The 22,871-nt window shown below is 51.1% G+C and overlaps 1 protein-coding gene across 1 annotated transcript; it reads right to left on the bottom strand.

Annotated features, from left to right (window-relative positions):
• Positions 1-835: 835 nt before the first annotated feature.
• On the bottom strand, positions 836-21,936 carry AMER1 (APC membrane recruitment protein 1). The gene is made up of 2 exons (XM_007991899.3): positions 21,780-21,936; positions 836-9,065 (listed from the first exon to the last, which is right to left on the bottom strand). Exon 2 carries the CDS (start codon positions 8,965-8,967, stop codon positions 5,563-5,565), a length of 3,405 nt encoding a protein of 1,134 aa, XP_007990090.1. The 5' UTR covers positions 8,968-9,065; positions 21,780-21,936; the 3' UTR covers positions 836-5,562.
• Between the last annotated feature and the right edge of the window lie 935 nt (positions 21,937-22,871).

Genomic DNA, 22,871 nt, shown 5'->3' with positions numbered 1-22,871 from the left:
ACTGTGGCTTGCTTAGAGATTGCAGTTGGGGGGAACTCAGGAATGCATCTACAGCAGGTGCCAGATGCCCTTGCTTGCCAGGGACCAAGGGTAAGAATCTGGATTAGAGAAACCAAAGCCATGAGCACAATCACCTTCTCTTGGTTGGTGGCACAAGTAGGCATTTGTGTGGTAACAGAAAGTGGCAAGTGATTCCTACCTAGGCTAGGACAGGCCTGGAAATCAGCACATGTCCCCAAGGTGACTGATTGTTGCTGTGGTATACCACTGATGCTCACTGGATAAGATGCCCTGCAATAAGTGGCAGAAGCCACATTCCCCCACCCAGCCCAACAGCTGAATAGGTGGGGCAGGCAGCTATCTGGCCAGCATCTCTGCCCATAGGCCTGGATAAAAGATGCCATTCCTGCAGCTTGGCCTGCTGGTCCCACCATTAGACATAACCTTTTGATTGAGCCATCAGCAGGAGGTACACATCTTTGTCTCCTGGCTGGTAGGGAGATCGCATACTTGCAGAAATTGAGGCTAATTTTACAAGTGCCAGCCAGCCCCTGGCAGTGCACAGGGACTTCAGGGGCAGGTCTTAGGGCATAGAAGGTGTGATAGAGTTTACCAATATGGCATCAGACTGGGATGTAAGGCATGGCTTGGATGAAAAACTGCAATTTCCTCTACTTTCAATTTCAGCCCTGGCTTCTGTTTCCCCTGCTAGGTTCTCCCCATTCCACCTCCACCCACCACCTCCTTGGTTTCTCAATTTCTCTCCAAGGGCAATCTCAACAACCATGGGTTACAGGCACACTACTGTGGAACAAACCACAAGAATGCACATTAGTGACTGAGGGGTTCCCTCTTGAACCCAGAAGTTTATTAGCATTCAGCAAAGATGTTGTTACAAACAGGCAGTGCATCCAGATATCCAGATGTCAGTGAGAGCTAGAAGTGGAGAGGTCAGAACCCAGGTGATTCTGTGATGTCTCAGGGATGGAGAAGAGGAAGCTCAGGTACAGCCAGGGGCCACACTCCCCTTTCTGCACTGGGAGAGAAATAACTCTTACACCTGGGGTGATGATGTACTGCAGTTCCTAATTTCTTCCCTCCTTCCTCCAGCCATTTTATTTAACATGACCTAAATATACATTCCTGTTTTATTCCCCCACCCCCACCCCCATATACAGCAGGAAAAATAAGCACCAATAATAATAACAATAATTAAAGTCCCACCTCTCGATAGACCCAACCCTCACACATATACATACCATGTGGATTTTCTTCTTTGGAGTGACTATAGGATTGGAAAGTTGGGGATCAGGCCAGCAAGCCATCACCCTGAAAGTCACTGTTCCCCAAAGTACCATCCATGTGTGAGCTGGAGCAGGGCAGGGGAGGGGGAATGGTGGTAGGGGAAGATATTCCCCCAAAGCAGCAAGAGGGGTGAAGGAGTTCCCCAAAGCCTCTTCTGGGCAAATGTCACAATCAACTGAGCTCCTAGGAAGTCCTATGCAAGGGTTTCCTCAACGAGATGGTAAATTCCTGATAGTGCAAGCATCATTGTCATCTGTCTCCCACAGCTTCTCGGGGAAAGGGGACATGGTTGAAACCGCCTGCCTTCCCCATTTGGTGGAGAATGTCCCCAAAATGCTCCTTTGGAGAAACTCAACAAGACAAATAGCACAACATGGGCACTCTGATTTCAAAACAAAAGCACAAAACATAAAGAGGAAAAAAAAAAAAAAAAGGCACATGAGTACTCTCAGAAGGTCTAGACATGGGGAAGGAGGGTTCAAAAGAAAGAAAAACATAAAATAAAGCCAGAAAATGACAAGCTGTCTACCAGGTCCCACACGCCTGAGTCACCTGGCGTTTGTCTTCAGTACCTGGGCATCTTCTGCTGTCCCTGTCATGAGGGGAGGGAATGGACAGTGTGATACAGCTAACGTAGGGAGAGGGGAAAGAGGGAGGGCCCTAGGCAGTTGAGATGCCAGCCCTCTGCACAAGCAGCAGCAATTTTTGTGTCATCTTTGTTTTGTTTAAAACTGTAAACAGCACCGCTTAAAAATAAATCAGAAAAGAACAATTGATAAACATTGTTTTCCATGAATATAAAATGCAAACAATATAAAAATAGATAATTGACTTTTGATATATATATATATTAAAAACAACTTGAATGCAACATACACATGGGTAAACTTGAAGTCTCCCTGCTAAACCCCATGCCTCCCTCTAGCAACTGGGCCTGGGGGCTGAGGGCAGGTGGGGTGGTGGCACTGGCACAGGTAAGGAAAGCTGCTGGCAGCAGGATGAAGGGTACATACCCAGCCTCCTGAGTGTGTGAAGCTACTTCCCTTCTTGTCATAGGACTAAGGAGGGAGAGAGACGGGTGTTTACTGAACCCATTATCCGGGCAGTCTTGTGGCCTGGTACCCAAGTTGAGGCCAGATAGGTAAGGCTGGCTTGAACTGGGCCCCAAGGCAGTGCTTCCTTGGAGACGCTAAAGCACCAAGAAACTGGCATCCTGGCCTTGGGAGGGGCCTACTAGGTAGCCTTCTCTATCCACATTCACTGGTTCTCCAAGGATCAGTCTCATCTGGGAATTCTCAGGATCACAGCTGTCTGGCACTAGGCCTACTGGGTAACAAGATGAAGGCAGCTGCTTTCACTAAGTCCCATTTTCTCTTAAAGTCACATCCAAAAGCGTTATTCTAGGACCTTGCAATGGAGACATGGTGTTCATTTAGTCATAGTCTTGGAGGTGTGGACATGATATCAACAGTTTTAGTGGTCTGGGGCGTATTTGCTGCCAACCAAGTCAGCACTGGTCTGTGTTTGGAAACAGGCCTGAAGCTTGGCTGGCTCTCCCAGTGTCACCTTGTGCTGTCATCACCATGGGTGCCCAGACAGGTCTTCCTTCCTCCTCAAGGCTGCAGTTGGATTTCAGCCATAAACTGCTTAGCGCTAGAGATTCAAAGGAACCTGCTTCTGCAGCCACATATCTTGGCTGCCCCACTTCAGGTGGTAAGGATCCTATCCCTGGGCTGGCTAGGGCAGTGAAGGGACTTGCAGGCAGCAAGGCTGTCCAAACCATGAACTCTCACTCAGCCCCAGGCCCTACTCTGTGGTGTGTGACCCTCCAAAGCCCATCAAATGTGTCAGGGCTATGCCAGTGCCCCTCAGAGACAATGCCTCATGCTGCCTTCCTAACCCTGAGGGCAGCTCTCAGCCCTTAGCCAAAGGTTGACCACCTCCTTTTTCTCTTCCCAGATAGGCTGGTGGCCCTTCTCCAGCAGGGTCTGGAGGCTGGTGATGGCTCTACTGCCTGCTGTGGCTGGCACAGTCCACATGTAGACAGGAGCTCAAGCTGCCCTGAAAGAAGAGGCAAGAGGTGGGTTTTTCCCTGTTGTAAAGGCATTTGGTGAGTGTTTACTTCCTGCCAAACAGCCAGGCCAATTTCAGCCCCACCGTCCCAGAGCAGCTTTGGTAAGAGGCCAGAAAGTTGGAATTTGGGCACTTCTCTCTTGGAATGCTGTGCTTGGGGTAAGGAGGGCCTTCCTCACCCTCTTTCATTCTCCAGCTCCACAATAGACACATTTCTTCACAATGTATCTGTAGCCAAAGTCAGCTTGAAGAGCTGGTCTGGGTCCCTTGAGTGGTGGTGTTAGTGCCATGCAAATTCATGTGGTGCTTCCAGGGGTGCAGCTTCTACCAGCCAGGTCTGCTATAATTTGTGAGTAACGGCCAACCCCAATCTGAGAAATGGTGACAAAGACCAGCATGGACACATCCCCTGGCCAAGAAACAGTTTGCCCACAAAGTCAACTTGACTTAGAGGGCAAACAGCATCTGTTTCCAAGCTAAAATGCTGTATCTCAGGAATGGCAAGAACCCTGTTGACTTCTTCTCTCAACAGGCATGGAGACGGTGGGATGTGGGGGTGGAGGTGCAATAATCATAATTTGAGTGAACACAGCCAAGCAAAAAATGTTCCATATGCCATTTCCAATAAAGACATGTAAAAGGAACCCTCTCCTATAGGTGACTAATGAGAGGTTGGGCTTGGCAAGATTAGCCTGTTCCAGTGGCTTCCTGACAGCAAGCTCTTCTCCACCAGTATTTCCAACCTAGTTTAACATGAAAACTGCATGGATGCAGGAGAAGGGAGGGTGCCATTCATTCCATAAAGGGCTGCAACTGCCAAGAAGCCCTGTCCTTTGATGATGCTGAGGACTTGGCTAATTGGAAGATAAAAGCTCTTTAAAGGGCCCAGAACAGCAGCTGAGATGCCTTTGGTATCCTGTCTTGGGAGTGCAAAGCTGGGGCCTTATTGCAGAGTTCAAATGATGGGGTGGGCAAGGCTTAAGGAACTTTTTGTGTTGGGAGGCTTGAGAAGGGAGTAGTTTTCCCTCTTAAGAAACTGAGATACCTCAAGCTCTGCAAAGTCTGAAATCCCCTCTCTTGCTGGCTGTGATAAAAGGACCCTCATTTTCTATCTTTCCCCTACACCCCACAAAAACCCCAGCCCCTATAGTCAAGCCTAATTTAGGTTGCTTCTCTTCCCTTATCTCAATTAAAATACCAAGTTCCTTGTGATGAGATTATGAAAACTTCCTTTAGAGGAAAAAAGAGCAAAAATTCAAAAGTTTCTGCAACTCAGGTAGTCACAGGCTTAAAAGAAAGAAAGAAAAAAATCCTATCATTCCAGAGCTCAAGACTCTATGGCAGTGTCCACAACAGAACTTTGTTTTGTCTTCTGTTTGCAAATGGATGAATTTTATCGCTCCATCAAGGGGATTAGCGTTTTTGTCTTTAACCCAAGCTATGGCAGGACAGGTTAAAAGGCCCCCATCTGGTCATGATGCCGAAGTCCACAGTGATAGGCTGTGAGACACATGCTACTTGATCCTAAGGACAGCTAGCTGGGATGAATAGCTTATAGTCATCTGATATAATGATGGCAGCTATGCCAAGGCTAGAAGGAATAGGGGTGGGGAGGATCTGTACCATAATTTCACATTGCTAATAGCAAATAAGCCCCACTTCCCCAAGTGGGAGGCAATGCAGACTTGGCTGCTAATCAGTGGTTCATCATTCACTGGGGGAAACGGGAAGGGAGCGCTAAAGGTTTAGCCTGTGTCAAGGATGCATGCTAAATATGTGTGTGCGTGTGTGTGTGTGTCTGTATATACATATATATATATATATATGTGTGTGTGTGTGTGTATATATATACATATATATATAATCACTAACTTGGCAACTGGAATAGGCACAAAATTACAGCATCCCAAACCCAGCATGGGGTCACAAGAAGAAACCTCAAAAGCAAAAACTGGAGTGCAGTAGCAGCAGCAGCCTCCCTGGGCAGATGCACTTGAGTTGAACGTGGCCATAGATGGCAGAAGAGGGAAGTGGGAAAACCAAGGTGAAAACTCATAGGAGTTTTCCTTGGCCCAAAGGGTTTTCAAGTTAAACAGCAACCCCCACCCCCCCACCCCTCTGCCCAACCCCTGATCCCCATTCACATGCTCAGGCCCCGTGCCTCTACTCCAGAACTGATGATAACTACTTGGCTAGGTTTCCATTCACGGCAGTGGAGGAGTAGCTGGTGGCAAGAGAGGCACCTTGCTCGGACCTCTCCTTTGACAGGTCAAGGCTGGAAGGTCCATAGTGAGTGAGCTGAGGCTGGGGGTGCTCAGGCTGGACCCTGGGCAGCTGAGGAATGCCATGGGTGATGCCCACAGGCTTGGCCTGTGGTAGAGGACTGGGGCTGAAGCCTCCAGAACTGGAAGAGCAACTAGGCTCATCAACAGGCAGCAGCACATCTCGAGGCCTGGCCCTCACACTCTGGGAGGCCTGTGGCTGGAGGTTATAGCAAGGGCCCATGGGCAGGTGTAGGTGTGAGGGACGAGCTAGCTGAGGCCCGGATTCCCCAGGTGCCCTTGACTCTGGCACTGATAGTGACATTGACGTGGTCATAGGAGGTATGCAACAGGTTGCCTGCTCATATGGAGACTGGCTGGAAGGTCTGTCCAACTGGTTAGGGCTTACCCAGGCAGGACCTGGCCCCACTGGAATAGGGCAGGGAGCCCAAGCAGGCCAATCATAAGCCCCTGGGGGTTCAGTATAGAGGGAAAGTGGACTGTCTCGGCTCCATTCTCCTTCTTCCTCCTCTTCGTCTTCTTCATCTGAATCTTCCTGCTGGGCCTGCAGCTCATCAGACTCCAGGTAGCCCTGGGCCAAGTGGGAATTGGAGAGCTCCATCTCCAGGGTCTCTGCAGTGTCGAGAGAGCGGCTTCTCCTGTTGAGGGCCATAGCAGCAGGTGGAGGTCGAGGGTGCAGGCCAGGCAGTCCCAAGTATCGAGGGAGGCTGCTCACACCCCAGGGCAGGCCTTGGTAGAATCGACTATGGTAGTTGTTGAAGGCATGTTTGTGATAGTAGCCCAGCTCAAAGGCTTCCAAGGAGGCTGCAAGATCTTCATCATTGTGGAACTCAGGATTCTCTTCACACTTGCCTTCCCCATCCCGTTCCACATCAGCGATGTCAAAGGTCACCATGGGAGGCAGCTCAGGGAGGTTTTGAGTGAAAGATGAGTCAGAGTCAGAGCTGCAGGACATGCTGGAAAAGAGGTTCCCATTGCTGGTGAACTCTACCAGGGCCTGTGAGAAACTCACAGTGGCATTTCCTTCCTTCTCAACCTCCTCTTCCTCTGGATCTTCAGGGGGTGAATAAGTAGGGTAGGCCCTCCTGGGAGATCCTCCAAAATTTGCTTCTTGCATATCTGGCTCAAACATGGCATCACTCTGGAAGAGCTGCATTAGGCAGGTACTTTGATCTTTCTTGGAGCATGTTCCTTCATAACGCTTCTCAAGAGGACGGAAGTCCCTCCAGTCTGGCTCGCTGCTTGCAGTGGTAGGAAAAGCTGAGGTAATTCCCCGGTGGGAAATCTGAGAGGTCCCTGATAGCCCTGCTGCCAGGCCCATCACTGATGGGCCTAAGGGCCTCATCTGATACTCTAAGACGGGCTTCTCCTGCCGGGCCTGGGCCTCTCGGACTTGAGTCTCTCTAGAACGAGCCTCTCGGGCCTGGGTTTCTCGGGTTCTGGCCTCCCTGCCACGAGCTTCCCAAGTGTGGACCTCCCTGGCATAGGCTTCCCTGCCATGAGACTCTCGAGTATAGGCCTCCCTGGTGTGGGCCTCCCTGGCATGAGCTTCTCGGGCGCGTGCCTCCTGGGCCTCAAGCTGCTCCCGCCGAAGCTCCCAATACAACAACTGTTTCTGGATGGTCACTAGCCGTTCTTCCTCTGTCTCCATTGCCCCAGGTGGCCGGGAGGAAGAAAAGGGCTCAAAGTTTAAGAAGGGGTCAAACATCTCAGAGCTTCGACCATGGAGGTCATAAAGGCAGTCATCTCCAGGTGGAGAGTTCTCAAGGCTGTCATCTGGCTCATAGAACTCATATAGGGCATCTCCACTGTAACTGTCTCGGGGTAGACAATCCCTGCGGACAAGCCCCAGGGCCTCACCTGAATCATCCTCAAATCCAGGTGTGGTGGAGTCATAATAACCTTCATCACTATTGGGGGCGGATTCTTGCTGGTCACTCTGAGGAGTCAAAAGTTCCCCAGGGGCTAGGCCAGGATAAGACCTAACTGGGTCAAGGAGCATGTAGCTGTGGTGGCCTGGGGATGTGGTGGGATGGTAGCCCAGGTTCATATTGGGCCTTGGATACATCTGAGCAGTTGCCCACAGATATTCTAAGTCATCATCTTCTTCCTCCTCCTTAACCTCCTCTTCTTCCTCCTCTAATTCTACCTCTTCATCCTCTTCCTCCTCCTCGTCATCATCTGGCAAGGCCATCTCCTCCCCACCTCCTTGGTAGGTCACCAGGCAGGAACTTCGCTTGGTCCCATCTCGGTTTGCTCTCTGGCCCCCAGAGGCCATGCTGTCTGTCATACTGTCCATGTCCTGTTCTGCTATAATGTCACCACAACCTGTCAATGAGTCAAAGCTTTTCAGGGATGTCACATCCCCAAACAAGAGGCTCAGCTGGTCCCCCACAGGGCCATTGGGTGGGTTTACCTCTCCTGCTACTACCTTCTCCCCTGTTTCTGGGCTATGGGGTTCCTCTAGGCTACTGGATTCAGGGGCAGGTTTGGGTTGCACATGTGCTGAGGCACAGGCCTCCATGGGTTTTTCTGGATCTTTACAGGCCATTGTCTCAGTGGTTAGTGGAGAAGGCTCTGGTGTTGGATAAACTTTTGGCCCAGGGGCATCTTGGGGGTTAGCATTTTCCTTTCTAGGGGCTTGGAAGGTCTCCTCAGGGCAGGGCACCCGAGGGGCTGAGCTCACATGCTCATGAGGCCTGGCTTTGACCCTCTCAGGCCCCTTGGCCCCTGGCTCACTTTGCTCAGTCCCAGTGACCTTGCTCTTCCGGTGACGGCGGATACTGCTAAAAAAGCCTTTTAGGCCTTTCTTTGGCTTGGGCATAGATGGAACCTTCTCGGCCACAGCTTTCTCTGTGGCTCCAGCCACAGACGTCTTACATCTGGAGCCTGTCTCCAAAGCCCCATGGGCACTCTGAGAGCTGGGAAATCGGCAGGGTAATTCAGGCAAAGGCAGGGAGAAGCCAGTTCCTTCACTGACAACATCTTCAGGGCCATGGGCTGCTTCACTCAGGCCATCGTGGGTCTTGCTCTTGCTGAGACCTTTCTTGGAGCTGCCTTTCCCAGAACCTTTGCTCCGTCCCCCTCCAAAGAAACTAGGCAGAGTACAGATACCCTTCTTGCCACCAAAGAGTTTCATGGCAGTTTTCTTCAGCCTACCTGGGCCGGATGAGGATGGCTCTGATGTTGGTCCTTCTATCGCCTTAGCTGCCTTGTTCTTGGCTCCTTTTTCTGTCGTTTGTTCATGGGTACTCCCAGAGGCTGCAGCTCCCTTGGCCTGAGCAGCTTCATCCTTTTGGGTCTCCATGATGATGGGGACAACTGAGGTACGTCCAGCTGGAAATTCAGCCTCAGGCTTCCAGGCACTGTTATAACATTATCAGTCAGGAAGCATCACAGTGCGGTCTGGAGGAGATAGGAGAGACAAAGACAGAGAGACAGATACTAGTGAGCAAGCATCCAGGCTGGGTTTGCTTTCACGGGACATCAGGCTTGAGCGGAACGAGAAAGAAAGTAAGGGAAAATGTGGGGCAAATCTTAATCCACTCGATATGCTTGGCTTGCTGGGCCAGCTCCCTCTGGGCCCCAAGGCAGCAAAACTCTACACTGAGCAACAAGAAGCCTTCACCCACTACCTTCTTGCTGGGTCCACTTCCTTCAGACCATCCTAAGCTCAGGGGACCACTGGCAGGGGGACCTGCAGTTGTGTGAAAGGCCTAGTGGTGCTATTGGTTGCGGGAGGTATTATCAATTATCAAAGGGGATGAGGATAGGGAGAGACAAGAAAAGAAAAAGGGATGTTGGCTCCAACATCACAGAATTTTTGAAAAGTATCTGGCAAAAGTCTATTGAGTCCTCACAGGGTTCTGTTGGAGTCAAGCTTCAGTTTCACATTAGTCTGGGCTCTCACTGACATTTCATCTGAGACTGAAAAGTGGACTTGAAGTTTCACCTCCCATCCATAGCTTCCTAAATTGCCTACAGAACCATGCTCAGGCTTCAGAATCTCAGAACAGGAGCCTCACAGATCTGAAAACTAGGTTTGCAATCTAGGACCTGCTAAGAAAATGAAATGGGAGCCTCAAGAAAGGTACTCTCTGGGCTTCAATATTCGCCATCCAAGAGGCCTATCAACATCTCTCCCTCAGAGAGGTGATATGAGGGTGGGTCTAAGCCAGACCCTCTATTGGCTGTCCTGTTGGGAAGATATTTTAATGTGGTCATCAATGGAACCCCAAATTCCCCTTGAGAACCATGAGGTGGACTGTTTCTCCTCTACTCTCCTCCTCTTATTATTTTTTGTCCCCATCTAGTTCCCTATCTAGGAAGGGAACTTCTTGAAGGCCCTATGTGATTCATATTCCTGGTGTGTGAGATAGGTTCCCAATAACTTTTTAAATAAATAAATCTGGTGCAAGCCACACCCTTCTGGTTAAGACTCTCAATCCTCCAAATGCCCAAATATCAACAAAGATGGAATAAAAACAAGACCTAGCCACTACCCACCACAATATACCTCTGCACCTCTGGTCATCGGCTAGCTCAGTGACCAGCCTGCTAAAACCCAATGACCCCTCCCTGGGAAGTCCCTCACCAGTGTGTCCCCTCTCTGTAGAGTGGCACCAGCAGATGGGGGATCTGGGAGGAGAGGAGAGAGGGGAAGGGGAAGGGGAGGGAAGGAAGAGGAAGAGAGGGGAAGAGAAGCAAGCACCCTTGGTACAGGAACAGCTGGACAGTACACCAGGCCTGTGATTGCTTGCCACAGTAATAAGATTCACACATTCACCTGAAGTGGAAGACTGTGGACCAGCAATGAGTGTGGAAAGAGGCTGGCAGCTACACTCTAGCCTTGGAGCTCCTGCTTCTGTCTGGCAAACATTAATTTTGTGCCTGCTGCCTTGCTTGGCTTGACACTTGAATCATCAGTGTGATAAAGAACACTCTACATAACTGAATATTAAAACTGGAGGAAGATAACAGCTGGTTATCCAGAAAAGAAAAGAGCAGGTGAAAAGGAAAGTTCATTTGAACCTCTCTCCGCAGAGATCTGCATTGCCATTTGCTCAGGTTAGAGATTTTTCTGTGACATATTTTGACATCACACTATTCCAACTCAGCCCTGCAACTGATAGTCCCACAATAGACAGCGCCCCCTCCCACCTCCAAATACACACACAATCATACCTAAACACACAATCACCCAGTTTTCTGCCCCTGGGTCTGGTGAGAATAGGAGTCCTATCATGTCTGAATGCCCCACTTTCCACAGCACATTTTTACCTCAGCCTTAAAATTACTGGTAAGGTTATCGTCACGGTGTTGGGGATAGGGGAGTTGGGGTGGCAGTACTGGAGTTGTTTGTGAAATTCTATTCCTCTCTGGAATTCAGTGCTGCAGGGCAGGCCAAGAAGGGCGAACTCCCAGCCTTTGCTTCTAGGGAGCTCCTAGGCTAACAGGGAGAGTCCTACATGTAACAGTCTGTTAGAAACTGGACCACACAACAGGAAGTGACTAGCAGGCAGGAGAGCGAGGTGAGCATTACCTGAGCTCTGCCTTCTGTCAGATCAGTAGAGGCAGATTCTCATAGCAGCGTGAACCCTATTGCAAACTGCACATGCAAGGATCTAGGTTGCACTCTCCTTATGAGAATCTAACAAATGCCTGATGATCTGAGATGGAACAGTTTTATCCCAAAACCTTCCCCCTCTCCATCCGTGGAAAACCTGTCTTCCATGAAACAGGTCCCTGGTTCCAAAAAGGTTGGGGACTGCTGCCTTAAAGAATAGCCCGTTATTTCTTAAGCTGGTTGGTGGAGTATCATTCTTTATACCTTGTAAACATATTCAAAGATAAATGTGAAAGGGAGAAAGACACTTCTCGGGCAGTAAGGCTGGGCCTCAAGGAAAATCTCAGAGTCAAGTGAAAAACTTTACGGACCTAGACATCCTTGTGAATCACAGGCTGACTTGTCCTGCTGGGTTTGGGGCTGGAGTTCCTGGGAACAGAGTGATTAGGCAAATTGAATCACAAAGAAGGCTGCTTTTCGGAGCCTTGATGCCCCAGTTGGAGGACAGTCTCTTTGGGCTTTCCCTTGCCCTTGCTCCTATGCTCTGTGGGGTAGAGGCCAGCCCACCCACCTCTCTCTGTATTGTCCCCTTTCCTGCCACAGGGAGCTGCAGTTTGTTGTGGAAGGAGCCATGGACCACAGGGCTGGGGTCCAGGCCATGTCAGCCTCCCATCTGCCAAGGGACCCTGAATGTGCCAATGTAGCCTGCTGAAACTCAGGTACTTGTGAGCTATTTTGAGATCAAAACAGCTCCTCTACCTATCCTTCTACCTGCCCACTACAGTGGTGTGACGATTTGATGTGATAATAGGCACAAAAAAAGCACTTCATAAACTGTATAGTACAGTGCAAATGAGAAAGACTATCATTACTGTTATTATTACTCCTTCTAGGTCAGATCCCAGTTTCTTAGGAAGCAACTGACCATCTGTTAAAGGCTGTTCATTTGGGAAAGCTATTCACTCACTGTGGCAAGCTCAGGGACTTGCAGCCTTGGTCCACGCTGAGAGGGAGACAGATATGAGGGGATTTTAAAGAGGTGTGTGTATCTACACAAACTCCTCTGCTAAGAGGTTTGAAAAGTCCTTTGTGTGTGTTGGGGGAGATAGATGAATTAGGCAGGGTGTCCCTGGGATGGAGTTTCTCTCCCTCCAGTTCAGGCCCTTCTCCTAACCAAGTCCAGGGTCATCTTTGCTGGCAGGTACCAGCCTTAAACTAGTACTCTGCATTCTCTCTCCCAGAGCCGTGTACCCCTACAGCCATTCACAGTGTCTCTGCCTATGTCACCCAGAACACTGGGAAGGAAGGTAGCAGGGTCTAGCTGGTAGCTCCCTAGCCTAGCCCCACCTAGCTACCTCTGCCCTAGGCCTCTTCTGCATCCTCTTTGCTATCCAAACAGGTGCCAAAGCTATCCTTCCTCAATGGGTTATGCTGCCTTTACTTAGGACCACAAGAGTTCACCAGGAGAGTCAGGTGGAGCAGAAAGTAAAGGAGACAGCAAAGGACAGACTCTGCAGATCCCCTAGGCTGGGACTGGCTTTCCCTGGGGGTCCTGCCAAGAAAGTGACACTGCCAAATGCAGGGCCCCACAACTCTCATGTTCCTTAACCAGTGTGGCTGAGTTTCAGGTGGGTTAGGGGTTAAGAGAACCCTCCCAAGCCACTCTGTGGTCCCTTGCAGGGGCTGCCTGCTGCAGTTGCTGCTATCATGGCAGAAAGCAGACTGTGGTAGAAAGTGCTGGGGCCATTCCAGCTCCCTGAGCCAGATTTAGGCCACTCTGGGGCCAGTGGAAGGCTGGCTACAAAGGAAGAGCTTCTTCCTTCTCCTCTCCACTTAAAACATAGGCAGGAAGCCAACCACATACCCGCCCTAGAGACCCTTCTCAAGGAGAAGGGACAGCTGCAACATGAGCCTTGCACATTCTGCTCCAAATCAGCTTCCTGAGGCCAGCTTGGCCAACTTAGAGAGGGCTGAATTGGGGAAGAAACAGAAGCATGTGGATTTATGCAGTAGCTCCAGAGACATGGCCTTGACCAGCCATAGTTCCTCAGGCCTGTTCCAAGCAGTCTTCCTGAAAGCAAGCCCACTTCAGGCCCACCTGCCCTTCTGTATGTTGGGGAGGGTTGGTTAAAGAAAAAATGGTGAGGATGGCCCTCCAGAGAGCTGGCCAGTTCTGCGCTGGAATCAACTCTGCCCAGCTAGGGGAAATCCAGAAAGTTTTTTTTCCCATGTTTATGCCTCAGTTTCCTTAACTGCAAAATGAGGCCACTGAGAGTGCCTACCTCTTAAGGCTATTGTAAGAAGTAAAACCAACCCACATAATGTACCAAATCAAGTGCATTACATAGCAGAAGCTCAAAACATTATAGTAACTAACTTTTATTCATATTTTATTCAAACTATGGTAGAACAATTTCTAGAAGTAAAATCATCTCAGGTTCAGTAGGGTGCTCCCTAGGGCTCTGTGGGTAAGTCACCAAACTTCCTTGGGGCTCAGTTTCCCCAAATGGCAAATGGTAAATGAGGATAACTGTATGGTCATGTCATAGGAGGCTTTACTTGCTCATTTAGCCAACTTTCGATACTTAGGAACCTAAAAGAGTCAGCTAGCTACTGGCTAGCAGCCCAGGATTATGTGGGACTTTCAATTAGCCAGGTTCTCTAGCCCAGGTCAAACTCAGCTAAAAGTACCAACATCAAAGGAAATGCAAATCAACAGATATTCTTCACTCTCAGGGTATTTACCACTTTACAAAGCACTTCCTACTCCCACACCCCGCTTTTGCCCTCCTCAGCCACCCCATTAATCAGGCCTGGTGGGGGATGGCAACTCCTTGTCACAGAGAAGGAAACTGTGCCTAGAGTTGGGAAAAGACTTGTCCAAGGTCACATAGTGAAATGGTGACAGAGCCACACTAGCTCCCAGGACTGTTGAGTCTCAATTTCATGCCATTCTGCTGCACCGTGCAGGCTACCAATCAAAGGAGGAAGACTGAGCAAGAGAACTGCAAGGGTTCCCCTCACACCAGCAAGAACTATAATCTCCCACTCCCATCCCACCTCTGTACCAGCCCTGCTAAGCCTTCTTTGCCACATTTCCAGTCCTCACTGGTTGCCACTGTTTGGATCCTACCAAACACATTCTAGAAAACCTGGTGACATTAGAATCTAGGGGCCAACAACCCAGCCTGTGGCTGCTCTCCTCATCAGCAACCCTACCACCACTCCTCTCAAACTACAGGACATGTCACTCTACTCCCCTTTTCCTTAAGAGATAGGTTTGAGTGGCCCAAAAACCAGAAACCTGCCAACATGGACAAAGATGCAGAATTTGAGCTATTTAAAGAAAGTGATTTATCAGATCATCTGGAACTTGAATGATCCATTTCTAACACCCATAGCCAAGTACTGCTCTCAAAGCTATTTGGTCAGAGCCTGAAGGAAGGGCTGCTTGGCTTGGTACCCTCTGATGGAGTTGTAGAGGCAGCTGGCAGAGCCCCCTCAGCTACCCCTTCATTCACTCCTCCCCTAATTTGCAGCCTTCCTGCTGAGGGGCACCTCCTGCCCAGGGGGCATCTCACCAACTCCAGATTCAGCAAGACCCCAAACTGGGACTTCTCTCTCCTGTCCCTATTCCCCCACCAGCCCCCCTCAACTGACTTGTTCACATACTGAGCTTTGTGTAATTCATCCTGACAGGCTTTGGTCTGTTCATTCATCTCTCTCAAATGGACCCTCCTTCATCTTACAGTCACTACACCTAGCACATAGCAAGAGCTCAAACAATGCTGATTCAACTGAATTCTAATTCGGCTGAAGTTTCTTGGTCCGGAACTGGAATGCCAGTCTCACCTTCTATAGGCTGTGTGGTTTGAGAAAGTGACCTAACCTCTCTGACACTCAAATGCCTTATCGGCAAAATGAAGAAAATGCTATGTACCATGCAGGATTGTGGTAAGGATTAGAGATGACCAATGTAAAAGCAAACTGGTAACTACATACTAAGCAGATATTCAATAAAGGGCTCTTGTGATGAGGCCACTTGCAGGCACCTTTTCCCCTCCAGCTCCTCAATTGCCACTCCACATTCTCCGAAGATGACACAAGCCTCTTAGCTGAGCTCCCTCTAGTCCCTCCCTGTCGCAACACCCCCTGGCTCCCCTCTCCCATCTCATTCATCCTGTACATTGTTGCCAGGTTCATTTTCTTACAACTCCTATTTCAGCACATCACTCCTCCACTTACCAAATTATTCTGCACTGCCTATAGGATAAGGGCCAAACCCCTATGTCTGACGTTCAAGGCTTGCTCTCCCTGAGTGCCCCTTGCAAGTTTCTCAGCCTTGTTTCTCTGCCTCTTGGCCCCAGCTCCAAATACACAGAGGTTTGCCCAGTCTGGGAGATGTGGTCACCCAGATACCACCTCTCCCTAGAAATGGGCTTTCCTGGTGAGTCCTCTCAGTGCCCCAGGTTTGTCCTCAGGCTCTTGAGGTCCCCTCCCTGCCCAGCTTGCCTTGAATGACAGGGGCTTTGGGAGCCACTTACTTGCCACTCCCATCTCAGGCTCCCAAACTTTCTTAGAGAGAAGTGTATCTGAAGTGGGTACCATGCCTGCCTGCATAGGCTTCCACTAAGTCAGTACTAGCCCAGCTAGAGTGAGATCAGACAGGCGCCAACCCTTCCCCAACCTCTGTTCAAATGAAGAACAGGAGAGGAGTTAACTCCAGAGAAGCAGATGTGACAGAGCAGCCAAGGAAAGCCTACAGAGGAGCAGCTGGGTCAAGTGAACAACAGATACCTCTGACTTTCCTATGTGTCCACTCCCTTCTACTAACCATGCCCTGTATGAGAGGCCAAGTGAGGAAACTGAGGCTTGGGAGGGGACTAGGAGAGTGTAATTTGAGGAAGAACTCTGGAACTGAATTGGGGACCAGGAGCTTTGGACTTCTGAGTAAACTTGAGCAAATCCTTTCCCTATTCTGGACCTCAGTTTCTTCATCTAGAAACGGGAGATTAGACCAGGCAGTCTGCTTGCTCCAGGTTGCCCTGAGAGGCTGGGGGAGGAGTGGTCCTGTGCCCAGTTTTCTAATGGCTGCTGAGTCAGAAGGCATAGCAGGGGGCACTAGATTGGCTTTGGGGGTCCTCGGTCTTACTGGTAGGCCTGGTTACCTAGCTGGTTGGACCTAGTTCACCACTTCAGGACAGAGGTGCACTGTGGCCCAGCCTCACTCCTTGCACCACACCTCAACATTTTGCTCTTTCAAAATGCACTGAGTCTGGCCTGTGAATATTTCCAACATATCCAGAAAGGAGGGGGCCCAGAACTGGTCATGCCATTCCTCATTCCCCTGAAAAGAGCCACAGCCCCCAGCAAGAAGGACTGAGCAGTTGGAGAGGGAGGCTTGAGGCATGCTCACTAGGGATGGAGGATTAGTATCCACTTGGAAGCCCAGCAGGGGGAAAAACTGTAGGAGATGAAACTTGGGAGCTTCATAAGGGGAACCTTTCACTCGTTTCATGTCTCTTTTGCCTCTTGGTCTTGGTCTGCAGCTTTGCCAGGACTGAACATTTCAAAAGGAGAGGAGGTAGTTGGAAGAATTTGGCAGTCTAATGATCCCCTCCTAGTATAGTGGAGGTGTTAAAATTCCTTAAGGGCCAGGCATGGTGGCTCACACCTGCAATTCTGGCACTTTGGGAGGCCTAGCCAGGTGGATCACTTAACCCCAGGAGTTCGAGACCAGCCCTGGCAACATGGCAAAACTTCATCTCTACAAAAAATATAAAAAATTAACCGGGTGTGGTGGTGTGCACCTATAGTCCCAGCTACATGGAAGGCTGAGGCAGGAGGATCTCGGGCCCCAGATATCAAGGCTGCAATGAGCCGTGGCCACGCCACTGCACTCCAGACTGGGCCGCAGAGCAAGACCATGTCTCAAAGAAACAAAATTCCCTCAAGAACTGTTACATCTCCACTCGTAGACAGTGTGTATGGGAGAAACAACCCTGCTCCAGCAGTGAAATCTCTATTTCAAAATGCAGATCAAAGGGTCACAAAGGCCACTGCAGCACCAGTATGCCTGCCTATGACCACATCAAGCCCCTCAGGTCATTTCTCCATTGTTCATATTTTCCCCTGATTCCAAAAGGGGAGGTGGAGGGAGCAACGTACTCTTACTGGGCTAGCACCTGTACCTCTGTAGTGGTTCTGATTTCCCTGCCTGCCTTTGCTAGAAATAACACTTACACATGCACAGGTTTGAAAATTAAGACAAAGCAGAGGAGACGAAAGACTCTGATATTATTTAATTCAGAGAACAGAAGTTGGGGGGTGGAGAGAGAGTTTAATGCCTATGAAATCTCCAATACATTGTTAAGCAGAAGAGCAATGGAGGCCAGCTATTCGCAGCTCCTTCCCCCAACACACACACACACACACACACACATGCAAGGTTTAACTACAGCATGACAGGCTCAGATTAGCCCTGAGAAGAACTGGGCAATGAGGCAGGTGACCCAGGAATGAGTGACACAGAAAGGCTATGAAATGTTGCCTCAGGGGCTTAACCCTTTATCACTCACACTGTATCTTCCCAGACAGGATTCAGGTAGGGAAATTGAAATAACGTTGGACATTCTTCTAGCCTCAGATAGCCTATCTGTTAAGCAAGGGGGCTGGAAACCCCTTCTCCCTCTTGGTTCTACCTGCCAGGCTTGCTGCTGTTTCCTAGTGGAACAGGGTTGTTTCTCCCATACACACTGTCTACGAGTGGAGACGTAACAGTTCTTGAGGGAATTTTGCTTCTTTGAGACATAGTCTTGCTCTGCTGCCCAGTCTGGAGTGCAGTGGCGTGACCACGGCTCATTGCAGCCTTGATGTCTCGGGCCCAAGAGATCCTCCTGCCTCAGCCTTCCATGTAGCTGGGACTACAGGTGCACACCACCACACCCGGTTAATTTTTTGTATTTTTTGTAGAGATGAGGTTTTGCCATGTTGCCAGGGCTGGTCTCGAACTCCTGGGGTCAAGTGATCCACCCGGCTAGGCCTCCCAAAGTACTGGAATTGCAAGTGTGAGCCACCATGCCTGGCCCTTAAGGAATTTTTAACACCTCCACTATACTAGGAGGGGATCATCAGACTGCCAAATTCTTCCAACTACCTCCTCTCCTTTTGAAATGTTCAGTCCTGGCAAAGCTGTAGACCAAGACCAAGAGGCAAAAGAGACATGAAACGAGTGAAAGGTTCCCCTTATGAAGCTCCCAAGTTAACTCAGTCCCCATTTCCTCTTCGGGAACGAGGGAGGTAAGATGAAGGGGATGGTTAATGAAATCTGCATTGATTGGAAGCTGCTGGTTCCATGGGACACAGTGGAAAGAGCCACTGCACAGGAAGCAGGAGCCTATCCTTAAATAGCTGTGTGACCTTAAGCAAGCCCCTGATGCTTTCCAAGGCTCAGGATTCTCATCTGTAAGCATAGCAGTTCAAACTGGTGCTCCCCAAGGACTGCCTATCTGAGAGGAAGGTGTTCAGCAGAGGCCTGGGGAACACTTCTCGGTCCCAACCATGTTGGTATTTAGGCCCCACTTCCCACCTCTTCCTGTCCTTTCCCCTGCAATGCCAAAGGGAGGCTGACATAGTAAAACTTTCCTTTGGAGGTAGCCTGCCCACAGCTCTACTTCCAGATCCAAAGGTGGCCTCTTAACTGGCTGACTTTGCAGCATGCTTCTGATCCCTTTCTAAGACCCCATTCTAACACTCATTCAAAAATCTTGTTTGTATTACAGCATATTTATATACAAAAATAGCAACTCTCTGCCAATTCCCTACTCTTTGATGCCCCCTTCCCCTAAAAGGATCAGATTCCCATTCCACAGCCTGTCATCTGGGAAACCCCATCACTGAGCCTCAACCTCTTCTCTACCTCTGAGCCACACCATCTCAACCAGAATAGACTCATTCACTCCCCTCACCCTGCCTGTCAATCGCTTTCTCTCCTCCCATTCCTGGGTCTGCTTACCCTTTGCCTACCAAACCCCTCTACTTTCTGGCAGCTTCCAAGGATGATCCCCCTGCTTATACAGATCTTTCATCTCTCTTCACATAGTTTGTCTCTAGGCTCATGAATCAGCAACCAAAGATATGCGTGGTCTGGGATCTGAGCATTCCAAATCCTGAGCCTGTTGTTGGGGGAGGATATATCATTATTTTTTTTTTTTCTTGTAGTTGCAATCATCCCCCTTCTAATCCATCCTCATTAGGCACACTCAATACAATACATATCTGAGCCTTGACTACCATTTCTCTAGTCACTTTCATATGAATCAGGACAAGCACAAGTTGGAAAGGTAAAGGTCTACTCGAAAACTCTACAAAGAAAGCAAGCCCTTCCGGAACAATCGTTAACTGCTCTGCACTGCTTGGCTTTGAGAGGGTTGTGGCTGAGGTCCAGGTTTTATTTACTCCTCCAAAGGGTTCTGAGAGAACCCAGACATCCATGATATCAGACAAAACAGAGGCAGGCCAACTTAATTATAGTCTGCATCCTATTATAATTTAAGCCTGAATATGCCCAGGAGAAGGAGGCAGCCCTGGAGGAGTTCCAAGAAGAAAGAAGTCATCATGGGTGGGCAAGAGCCAGGCAGGAAAGGCACCAAGGAAAAGGTAGGCCCAGAACTGGGGTCTGAGAAGGAAGAAGATTTGGACAGGTGTAGGCTGAGTGGGTTTGGGTGTGGGCAAGGGAGTTACATAGAGCAGATACATTAGGTGCCTGTTGGCCTAAGACAAGGCAGAGGGCAGGTCCAGCCCTGGGCTAGAGATGCCCAGCTGCAAGTAGAGTTTTGTGTTGGGGCCTAATCAAGGTGGGAGGAGGTGACTGTAGTGTGATATCTGTGGTCCTGGCTCCTGTCATAAAGATCCAGAGCTAGCCTTCCTCCAAGTGAGGAATTTACTGGGTCTCATTGCCCCTCCTCAAAGTGCCCAAGGTTTGCTTGGGCCCTGCAGCCCGCAGGACTCTCCACACCAGAGATTAATCAAAGGTCCAAGAAGAGCCTACCAAGTCCCTCAGTGGCTTTCTCTGTCCTATTCCTCAAAAAGGCCTAGAGAGCCCACTGCCAGAGGTGCACCGTGGTGCAGTGACTGTGCAGTGGGTGGGGCCGAATGAGGGGAGCCGCACTGGGGGAGGGGGCTCTGCTGGAATCCTGGTGGGGCAGGCAGTCCAACAGTGCAGTGCCCTCCGCCTTGCCCATGCCCACGCCGCTGCAGCAGGCAGGCAGGCAGAGCCGCAGAGAGAGATATTTGTGTGTTGAACAAGGCTCGCCTTGACCCCGCAGCCCTTGCCAAGAGGAGCCTGGCCAAACGGAGACCAGCTCTGAGGGACCAGTCCAGCTGCTGCCTAGGCGCTTGGGCTGTGACGCATGTAGCGGACGCAGCCCCTCACCACTGGGGGAGCCAAGCAAAGTCCAGCGTTCGGGCGGTCACCAGTGTCAGAAGTGTCTCCAGGAGACAATGACAGTGGCCTAGAGGGCTGGGTATGTTAAGTAACTGCGAAGTTGGAGGGGTTAGCCACCTCGATAGCTCTCCTGTACACACAGAGACGGTATGATACGTTCCGTACTACAATGAGGGCTCCTTCGGCCTCAGGCAAGGAAATGCCCCCCAAACACCGTGCCTATCGCTATTTTTAAACGGGAGGCTGGAGAGAAAAACGCGGCCAGTATCCTCCAAGGGAAAAGGAGGTGAGGCGAGGCGGGAGACAAAGCGGCCTTGCAGCTCTAACTCAAGGACTAGCTTGCGCCGCTGCTCTAACCCAAGGACCAGCAAGAGCCCGGCTGCCAGCCAGCCTGCCCGACCGCGGGGGCGGGCGCCAGATGCGCCGGGAGGCCCAGGAGGAGGGGCGCGGCTAGTTGGGGCCGCAAGGCCAAGGTTCTGAAGGGAAGTGTGCGACTGAGCTCAGCCCACAGGCCCAACTGAGCTCCTCTGGGGAGGGGGCAGTCTGTGGATGTCCTAATCCACGCCAAAGCCGGTTTCCGTCGGGCCCAAGCCAGCACGCCAGCTTGAGTCCGCAGAAAGGAGAGAGAGGCTGGAGATGCACAGGGGAGGGGAGGGGCGGCAGCCAGGGTGAGGGGTGAGCGGTACCCGCGTTACACAGCTGTTCCAGCAAATGTGCTATAACAAAGCTGCAGAGCTCCCGGCCTACAAATGCATGGCTTGGGGTGCTGGCTGGCGGCGCCCTTCCCGGGACTGTGCGACAGCACGTGCGGGCCCATCCCCGCCCCCCCGAAAGCCGGGAGGCATGGCCCAGGCTAGCCTGCCTTCCTACCCTCCCTCCCCAACCTCCCCTCTCTCCCCAGCCGTGGTCGCTTGTGCCCAGGGGACTCAAGGCCGCTCGGCCTCTCCACCGGACACTCCGCAAAGCGGGTTCCAAAGGAGAAGGGCGAGCGACCGGGACTCCGACCCGCCCAGTCCTTAGCGCCCTTCTCCAGTTCGTAGGAGCAGAGCACGCGGGAATGCACCCGACCGCGGGCAGGCGGAGGCTCCTGGCTGTACGCAACGCTTACCCGGCCAGGTCAGGTTCCTAGCCTGGTTATTGTCCGCTGAGCCGCCCTGGGCCGGGCTGCAGCCTCGGCTGCCGCAGCTGAGAGCGCCGCCACCGCAGCTGCTGCCGCCGCCGCCGCGGCTCCAGTCACCTCCAGCACTGACTCCCCTTCCCCAGGCTTTGGGTAGCTCCCCCATACCCCCTCCCCCAGTACTCCAAGGCCACCGGGTGGGGCATCTGCGTCTTGATTGGCAGGCGTATGGTCCAATCGCTATGGTGGGAAGGCGTGCCCCGGCCCGCCCACTGTTTTCCTTGGTGCGTTTCTCTTTAAATGCAAATAAGTGCAGGCGTGGTGTTGGCAGGGGGCGGAGAGGGTGCGGAACCACTGGCTGGGGCTCCCCACTCCCGCCCCCATGCCGGGCTGGTAGTGGCGTGGCTGCACCGTGGCTTCAAGGAGCCGGTCCTGTCCGGATGGGGCTCGCCGGATCCCTGGAGCTCGGTTTCGGTTTTCACGCACTGCCACTTCCGTGGCCGCTGTGCATTCACGTGTGCCCTGGCCGCCAGCAGGCCGTTTATTCCTGAGCTAGAGGCCGGCGGGGAGTAACGAGGCAGAGAGGTTGAGGAACCTGGGGAGACTGCAGAAACCCTTAGCACCTCCGCCGGCCCTTCCTTAGTCGTAGAGACAAGGCCCTGCGGATCGCGCCGCCAGGCCACCCAGAGGAGGGACTCACCTGCCAGGAAAGCCAGCTGCAGCGCCTGCGCCCTAACTTCGTCCGCCTCTCTGGCACACCGGTGCCCCTAAGACCATAGAGGCCAACTTCCACCCGTTACCGACGGGCCCTCTGCTGCCCCGAGTAGGGAAAGCCCCTCCCCACAGTTACCCAGCCGGCCTGCGACATAGGCCAATTTGGAATACAGAGCCCCGGGCTCCCCTTCCAGGATTGCTTTCACTTTTCTTCTCTGAGATGATACCTGTTTTCCATAGATTGACCCTCACCCAAATTTCCCAACTTCTATGGAATGTGGAGGGAATCCCCAAGGTCTTCAGAGTCCCCCTTCCCCCTATCCTTTGTGAGCCTGGCTTTGTGCAGGCCTTTTTTCCTGAAAAGTCTAA

Source organism: Chlorocebus sabaeus, chromosome X (genome assembly GCF_047675955.1).
Source record: "Chlorocebus sabaeus isolate Y175 chromosome X, mChlSab1.0.hap1, whole genome shotgun sequence".
Lineage (NCBI taxonomy): Eukaryota > Metazoa > Chordata > Mammalia > Primates > Cercopithecidae > Chlorocebus > Chlorocebus sabaeus.
The sequence above is the reverse complement of the archived record's forward strand: the minus strand, read 5'-3'. Positions and strand labels throughout refer to the sequence as shown.

Bases quoted from the DNA above. Each gene is read 5' to 3' on its own strand.
- AMER1 (XM_007991899.3), bottom strand. From the start codon at position 8,967: ATGGAGACCCAAAAGGATGAAGCTGCTCAGGCCAAGGGAGCTGCAGCC.